Here is an 8638-nt window from a genome sequence, read left to right on the forward strand (position 1 = left end):
CTTCCAACCTAGATCTTATATCTCTTATAAAATAAGTGGCTTAGAGGTTACTACTTTGTAATGAAGTCATAATCAATGAAGATTCCAAACATTTATTTTCTTTGCGGTACGTAGTTTTAACGAGTAAAGAAAATTCGAGATTCTGCCAAATAGTCTCCCCTTTCATATTAGGTGGGGCCAATACTCTAACAGTCAGTGGGTAAGGTCTGTGAACCTCGTGCCAAATAGCTACGTGAGCAAATACTGAGATGAACAAGCCGTTTGTAGAGACAGAGGTGGAGCTGAGCTGAGGAATGAGTCAGGCCATCCCCCAGAGTGGGTGTCTCCTTCCCCAGTTGTTCTCCAGGGCACAATTAAAACCCCTATAAAAAGTCCAGCTATGGGTTACCCAGTACACTTGCCAGCGGTGTCAGCGAGCACTGGACTTCCTCCTCTGGTGAAGTGGGTAAGTCCCATTCTGTGGGACCATGTCTTTCCGTACGACGCTCCATTTTCCAGCTATTGGAGGGGTTGGGGGCAGGAGGGCAGGGGATGAATGTGCCAGAAGAGATCAGCATCTTGGAGGGGTGTCTAACTTCCACTAACTCCATCTCATCTTTTTAAAATTGGAATCGTTACTTGGAGACACGCCCTCCTTCCAAGTCTAAACTCCGTATTGTTTTCATGTTAGGGGTTGGGTGGTGATCATATGTGATTCTCATCTTCCTAACAATTGCCATCTCAAGAGTCCGCCCATCCTCTGTTCTCTTTTAATATTGGTTCTACCCAATATTGGCCATCTTCAGACAGTTATGGCATCTAATGTACTGGAGTTGAGAAGTAGATAAAGAAGCCAGCCAGATCGGCCATTAAATTCACACAGCCTGTGAGGTAGTCCACGTATTCTTTTAACATTGTTTTGCTGCTGGTTTTTATGTCAACATTCAAAAGGCCTATTTGGGTTTAACAACAAAAAAAGCTAACCACAAGACCAGTCTTATTCAGAGTTTTCCAGGTTCAGTCAGGGACGACCTTTCTGATGCTTTCTTGTGAATATCAGCAATAAAACTAGGTTAAGGCTTAAAATCTGCATTCTCTGTTTTGTGGCACGGTGTATTTGAATGTTAAATGCTACCTTTGGACAAGGAAAATGTAGTCTTTAATCTCAGCGTTGGTGACCTCGATCATACTTCTAGATCCCTTATGAACTATAATGTTAAGAAATAATTCACAATTCCTTCTCATTGTCCAATGAAAAGGAAACGTTTTGTTGTTACATTTAGCTGTGCACTTGAAGATACTTTCAAGCCTTCCTTTCCATTATAGCTTTCAGCCATCCTCTTTGCTCAATCTTAGAGAGGGTACTTGTGAGTAACAACATGTCAAATGTAAGTTCTGCACTCCTCTCTTCAATATCTGCTCTGAAATAATGCTGGGGAGCTGGAAGATACAGAATGAAAATCTAAAGAAAATCCAGAATAGTCTGAAGATAATTCCCTGGCATGAAATTTCTCAGATTCTCTCTTCCCCTTCCTGAGTACAGTATCCACAGCTGAAATTTGAAACCCAGGTTGAAAATTATCACTTTTGTAAAATCAAATTATTCCGGGGTCTGCCTGAAATCATGTGAATGTAGCCTCCCCAATCACTGAAACAGTGGTTTGATTCTGAATCCTAAATTGTTGTTGTAGGTTTACTTGAACTTGAGAGAAGAAAAAAATGTCTCCACTTCTGAGAAGCTTCTTCGATATCACTGAAATTTTCAATCAGTATGCCTCAAATGACTGTAACGGGGCGGCACTAAACAAGAGAGAGCTGAAGGGCCTCCTTGAGAGACAGTTTGGAGATGTTCTCCAGGTAAGAATTAACTAGAAAAAGCAACCTCTGTTGGTTTTCAGGACTATGAACTGTCTTCTCAGGAGACACCTAAACAAGGAATGGCTTTTTACTGATTTTTAAACCATGATCGGTTTACACTACATCCTTCATCACCACCACCACCACCAGTCTACACTACATCCTTCACCAACACTACCACCAGTCTACACTGCATCCTTCACCAACACCACCACCAGTCTACACTGCATCCTTCACCACCACCACCACCAGTCTACACTGCATCCTTCACCAACACTACCACCAGTCTACACTGCATCCTTCACCAACACCACCACCAGTCTACACTGCATCCTTCACCACCACCACCACCAGTCTACACTGCATCCTTCACCAACACTACCACCAGTCTACACTGCATCCTTCACCAACACTACCACCAGTCTACACTGCATCCTTCACCAACACTACCACCAGTCTACTTTACATCCTTCACCACCACCACTGCCGGTCTACACTGCATCCTTCACCACCACCACCACCAGTCTACACTGCATCCTTCACCAACACTACCACCGGTCTACACTGCATCCTTCACCAACACTACCACCAGTCTACTTTACATCCTTCACCACCACCACTGCCGGTCTACACTGCATCCTTCACCACCACCACCACCAGTCTACACTGCATCCTTCACCAACACTACCACCGGTCTACACTGCATCCTTCACCAACACTACCACCAGTCTACTTTACATCCTTCACCACCACCACTGCCGGTCTACACTGCATCCTTCACCAACACTACCACCAGTCTACACTGCATCCTTCACCACCACCACCACCGGTCTACACTGCATCCTTCACCACCACCACCACCAGTCTACACTGCATCCTTCACCACCACCACCACCGGTCTACACTGCATCCTTCACCACCACCACCACCACACCATTCGCTTCAGTCTAAAAGTACTTACTTGGCATAAGGAGGTTGCTAGCAATTATTTAATGCACTTGATGGCAGCGTCCATGTGAATGAACTGTTCAAGGGGAATTATCACCAAACTTGTCAACTCAAACTAGCCCTGGAAGGAACTTCAATTTACTTCCAAATTTCAAGTTCTGAAAGAAGCCTCTTTCCTAGTACAATGGCATTATCATAAATGGTTTGCCCTGTTTTCTAACATGGGATAGAAAGCAGGGATTAACTACTTCAGCTAGAAATGGCGGCTGCAAATGTTCATGAATTTCTCTTGTAGTTCTCTCGTGAAGGTGAGTTCATTCTTACTCAGCCAGCTAAAAAGAACGTGTGTTCTTTTGGACAGCATGAAATTGCAAGATGCAAAAATTTCCAACCAATGTATGCTTTAAAATGAGGCGTTCACTTCTTCCACGGGGACAAGAAGACTCGCTACGCACTAGGCAGTTCCCTAATTGCTCTAAAAGAATCCCTCTGGAGTGTCCGCATATATATATATATATAGCATGTGCGTGCGTGTGTGTGTGTGACTGAAAGTTGCTCAAGTCTTGCAATTCACCTGTCAATAGTACATTGTAACATTTTTTGTTCCTTTTTTTTTTTTTTTCATAGAACCCACATGACCCCGAGACGGTGGATCTGGTCCTGAAACTTCTGGATCGCGACCGCGACGGGTCTGTCGACTTCAATGAATACCTGATGCTGATTTTCAAGATGGCTCAGGCCTGTTACCAGGCTCTCAGCGAGGCCGCGGGGCTGCACGAGGAGAGGGGGGCCAAGTGTGAGGGGAAGGGGCTCCGCTCCCAGGGACGCAGGCAAGAAGACCGAAGGGCATTCGAGCCCCGGGACAGACAGCTGGAAGAAGCAGCTGGGCCGGGACGCAAGCAGCAGAGGCAGGAGCAGGAGTTCGCAGGAGACGCGGAGACCGAGACGCGCGAGCAGCGCCGCGGGCTGGCTGGCGGCCGGGAGCAGCTGCGGCGCGCAGGAGAACCCCGCGAGCCGGAAGAGCCCCTGCAGACGCGCCAGGGTCGGGAGGGGTTTCTCGAGGAAGAGGAAGAGCAACGACAAAGGCGAGAGCGGCAGGAGCAGCGCGAGAAGGGGCGAAGGCGAGAGCAACGCGAACACCAGGCAGGAGAAGAAGTGCAGAGGCTGGAGCGGCAGGAGCTGCAGCGGGAGCGCCGCCAGGAAGAGCAGCGGCGAGAGAGGCAAGAGCTGCGCGAAAGGACGCGCCAGGAGGGAGAGGAGCAGCTGCAGACGTGGGAGCGTCGGGGGCTGAAGAGCGAGCGGCAGGAGGAGGAGCGGCTGCAGGGGCAGCGGCGCGGGGACCAGGAGCTCGCCTACGGGGCAGCCAGGCGCCGAGAGCAGGAGCTGGCTGAGGAGCAGGACAAGAGCCGCGCCCCGAGGTGGCGGTGGCAACTAGAAAGCGAGTCCGACGCACGTCAGAACAAAGTCTACTCCAAGCCCGGCAGGCAGGAGGAGCAGCAGCGCCGCCTGGAGCAGGAGGAAAGGAGGCGGCGCAATGAGCGGCACCTGCGGGAGCAGCGGGAGGAGCTGGAGCAGCGGGAGCAGCGGGAGCGCGACGCCCAGCGGCGGGCGGAGCAGGCTCGCAGGCAACAGCAGCAGGAGGAGGAACAGAGCCGCGACTTCAAGTGGCAGCTGGAGGAAGAGAGCAAGAGGCGCGACCAGAGGCTGCCGGCCAAGCCCTCCTTGCAGGAGCAGCGGGAAAGGCAGCTGAGAGCCGACGAGCGCCAAGAGAGGGAGCAAAGGTTGGGTGCCGAGGAGCAGAGCCGCCAGTGGCGCGAAAGGGCGCAGGAGCAGCTCCGAGACCAGGAGCAGCTTCCGCGTGTGGCGCGCGCTCAACGGTTTCAGCAGGAGGACGAACTCCAGGAGACGCAGGAGAGGAGGCGACGCCAGGAGGAGGAAGGCCGCAACCAAAACTGGAGGCGGCAACTAGACGAAGAAAGCCAGAGACCCAGCCCCGTGCTGTACACCAAACCCACCCGGCGGGAGCAACTGGAGGAGGACGAGCAGCTGCAGCGCGAGAGGAAGCGCTATGGACGGTATCTGGAGGAGGAAGAGCTGCAGCGGGAGGAAGAGCAGCTGCAGAGGGAAAGAAGGCGCCAGGAGCGCGACAGACAGGTCGGTGAGGTGCAGCAGCTGCGCCGCCAGGAGCGCGAGCAACAACTTCATCAAGAGGGAGACGGACAGTTCCGTAAAGAACAGCGCCAGGAACAAGAGGAAGAACAGCTGCGCCGCCAGCAGCGCGACACGCGGTTCCAGGAGGAGCAGCTGAGCCGGGGACGGGAGGAGCAGCTGCGCCGCCAGGAGCGCGACAGACAGTTCCTCGAAGAGGAGCAGCTGAGTCGGGGACGGGAGCAGCAGCTGCGCCGCCAGGAGCGCGAAAGACGGTTCCGCGAGGAGGAGCAGCTGAGCCGGGGACAGGAGGAGCAGCTGCGCCGCCAGGAGCGCGACAGACAGTTGCGTGAAGAGGAACAGCTGCGCCGCCAGGAGCGCGACAGAAGGTTCCGTGAAGAGGAGCAGCTGAGCCGGGGACAGGAGGAGGAGCAGCTGCGCGGTCAAAGGCGCGACAGACAGTTCCGTGAGGAGGAGGAGCTGAGCCGGGGACAGGAGGAGCAGCTGCGCCGCCAGGAGCGCGACAGACAGTTCCTTGAAGAGGAGCAGCTGAGCCGGGGACAGGAGGAGCAGCTGCGCCGCCAGGAGCGCGACAGACAGTTCCTTGAAGAGGAGCAGCTGAGCCGGGGACAGGAGGAGCAGCAGCTGCGCCGCCAGGAGCGCGACAGACAGTTCCTTGAAGAGGAGCAGCTGAGCCGGGGGCAGGAGGAGCAGCTGCGCCGCCAGGAGCGCGACAGACAGTTCCTTGAAGAGGAGCAGCTGAGCCGGGGACAGGAGAAGCAGCTGCGCCGCCAGGAGCGCGACAGACAGTTCCTTGAAGAGGAGCAGCTGAGCCGGGGACAGGAGGAGCAGCAGCTGCGCCGCCAGGAGCGCGACAGACAATTCCGTGTGGAGGAGCAGCTGCGCCGCCAGGAGCGCGACAGACAGTTTCTTGAAGAGGAGCAGATGAGCCGAGGACGGGAGGAGCAGCTGCGCCGCCAGGAGCGCGACAGACGGTTCCGCGAGGAAGAACAACTGAGGCAGGAAGGAGAGGAGCAGCAGCTGAGCGGTCAGAGGCGCAACAGACAATTCCGTGAGGAAGAAGAGCTGAGCCGGGGACGGGAGCAGCAGCAGCAGCTGCGCCGTCAAGGGCGCGACACTCAGTTCCGTGCGGAGGAGCAGCTGCGCCGCCAGGAGCGCGACAGACGGTTCCAGGAGGAAGAAGAGCTGAGCCTGGGACGGGAGCAGCAGCAGCTGCGCAGTCAAGGGCGCGACACTCAGTTCCGTGCGGAGGAGCAGCTGCGCCGCCAGGAGCTGTACGGTGCCCTCTCCCAGGAGGAACAGCTGAGTCGCGCGGAGCAGGAGGAAGAACAGAGGCGTCGGCGACAAAGAGATAGGAAGTTCCTAGAAGAAGAGCAGAGCCTGGAGCGAGAACGAGAGGGAGAAAAGCAACGCCGCCGGGAGCAGGGCGGGCAGTTCCGCGAGGAAGAGCAGCTGCTGCGCGGGGAGCAGAGGCGCCCGCAGGAGCGGGACAGGCAGCACCGGGCCGAGGAGGAGGAAAGGAGCCTCCAGGGGCCGGAGCGGCAGCGGAAATTCCGGGAGGAAGAACAGCTCCGCCGCCAGCGGCTGGAGGCGCAGAGGCTCCGCCAAGCCCGGGAAGAAGCCCGGGGCGTCCCGGCGCGCTCCAGCCCGCTCTATGAGTACATCCAGGAGCAGAGGTCTCAGGACCGCCCCTAGAGATGCGGCCCGCCAGAGCTGGAGCAAACGAAGATGAGAAACGCTGCATGCCAGGGGATGACGCAAATGGTTCTGCTTGTGGGACACTCTCTGATGTTAGGATGTATCTTTTCTTTCGAAGTCTTAAATTACGCTCATTTCATGTCCTTTGTATTCTTGCCTTTTATTCTTTCTTAAGTAGTTCTTTACTGCAGGATGTCTTTGCTCTTTGGTGCAGATGTGGTGTGCATTTTGAAAAACATACAAATTCTTTGTTTTATTTAGGGAGCCTTGTTTGGGAAACATGTTAATTTGGTGCTATCAAAAGTAACATCATAATATGACCATCTGAGACTCACAAGAATTAGGTCTGTCTTTAAATGGTTGATGCATCTTGCAGAGAGTTTCAAATTTCAAAATTGTATTTTTAATGTTAAAGTTGATATTTCTTCTTGGTTCTAAATTGCATTAATGTTCACCATCAATTCGCTTCTCATCCTTTGTGGCATAGTTAGCACAGATTCTGGGAAGTGACTGAAGTTTTACAACAACCTGTGAAGAATGCAGAAAAACTTCCTGGGAAACCAGCCAACAACTGGAAGAAATATCTGCTAAGAATAACTTGAAGACTTAGAATTCAAATTAGGTTTATTAATTTTACATTTAGCTCCATAGACATTTAAAATCTCATGTAGCAAAAGGAAGGTGTTTCTCAAACAACTTCAGAGCTCCAATTTTTAAACTGCCTGCTATAATCTGCAGTGCTCAGTTCTCTTCCCCCAGTCTTTGATGGGTTTGAGACTATTACCACCTCTGTTAATTTTAGCTGAGAGGGGACCTGCTCAGGATGCTGTAAGTATCGATCTTGCTTTACGCCCACTAAGAGATCACAGAGAGAGTATTGGGGAAGGGAAAGGGGAAAATGTGTGAACAGAGGGGCAAGTTCCTAGAGACCCTTTGATAAGACCCATCAGCCCATAATCCTTTGAAGACATTCTTCTTGAGATAATTGGACTTTGTGAAAAAATAATAAATGATTGGCAAACAATTTCTTTTGTCTGTTTTAATTATGTCAGATCATAACTCAAGATCTAATGGGTCAAGAAACCGACATAAATTCCTAAACACTCAAGATCATTTTGTCACTGTTACCTATATTCAAATATGGAAAGGGGGGAAAAACCCTTTTCCCCAACTGTTTTTCCCAATTATGGTGAACCCTGTATTAGCTCCATCCCCAAGTTGAAATTCGCTTTCCAAGTGTTTTTGTTCTTGACCCTATAGCTTTCTGTGACCTTTTTTGGGGTGACTGACTGTTCTTGACAAACAATAATGCTCCCCATATTTGTTAGTATTTCCTCTGAGAATGTAGCAGCATCTTAAGGTTAGTCTCTGATGTCTGATGAGCTAGTGATAGAAAATGGCCTGAGATGCAGCTCAGCAGTATAGACACTGCAGACGACCTGTTGATTTAAGCAGGATATCCATGAGGTGCCTGAGTAAGAAAGTGTTTAATTGTATTCAGGCTGAAAGTATCAGGTAATAATCCAAACTCGCCTGGGCCACCTGCTACTGGAGGCTGTATTTAGAGAAGGGCCTGACTAGGATGGCATCATTTCCCACTGGGGAGAGTCGTGAATGAGACGATGCCCTAAACATTTTGATGAATGGTGGACACAAGAAGGCTACACCTACAGCTCCTGGGTAGCATATCCAGGAATGGAATCAAGTAAATTGGCGTTTTCTGCAAGGAACCTTTCTCTCACCTTAAAACAAACAGTGAATTTCCATCAAAGGCTGAGTCTTGGAATCCCCTGAGACTGTCTTAGAATCCCATCTCTTTCGAATGATTTCTAACTGCAAAACTATTTTTCTCCTAAACTGAGTTTGCTTTTCTTTACACAAGTATGTTAAGAGAAACCCTTGAAGAGGCTCCCTGGCTTTCCCCAGGATCCTCTCAGTGAACACGTCCTCCAGAGCCTCCTTACAAAGGCCAACCCCAGGATCCTCC

General features: G+C 51.6%; 1 protein-coding gene across 1 annotated transcript; it reads left to right on the forward strand.

Annotated features, from left to right (window-relative positions):
- The first annotated feature begins 379 nt into the window (after positions 1–379).
- TCHH (trichohyalin) lies at positions 380–7663 on the forward strand. The gene is made up of 4 exons (XM_077156735.1): positions 380–445; positions 2055–2789; positions 3412–4358; positions 4410–7663. The coding sequence occupies exons 1-4, from the start codon at positions 380–382 to the stop codon at positions 6646–6648; spliced, it is 3987 nt and encodes a 1328-aa protein (XP_077012850.1). The 3' UTR covers positions 6649–7663.
- Positions 7664–8638: the final 975 nt, after the last annotated feature.

The sequence above is a fragment of the Tamandua tetradactyla genome, chromosome 4 (genome assembly GCF_023851605.1).
Source record: "Tamandua tetradactyla isolate mTamTet1 chromosome 4, mTamTet1.pri, whole genome shotgun sequence".
NCBI classification, from domain to species: domain Eukaryota; kingdom Metazoa; phylum Chordata; class Mammalia; order Pilosa; family Myrmecophagidae; genus Tamandua; species Tamandua tetradactyla.

What these genes read in the sequence shown, in the direction of transcription:
- TCHH (XM_077156735.1), top strand. Translation starts at nt 380, where the DNA reads ATGGGTTACCCAGTACACTTGCCAGCGGTGTCAGCGAGCACTGGACTT. An exon ending in TTCCTCCTCTGGTGAAGTGG is followed by an intron (nt 446 to 2,054) that starts GTAAGTCCCATT and finishes CACCACCACCAG; the next exon opens with TCTACACTGCATCCTTCACC. An exon ending in CAGCGGGAGGAGCTGGAGCA is followed by an intron (nt 4,359 to 4,409) that starts GCGGGAGCAGCG and finishes GCAGGCTCGCAG; the next exon opens with GCAACAGCAGCAGGAGGAGG.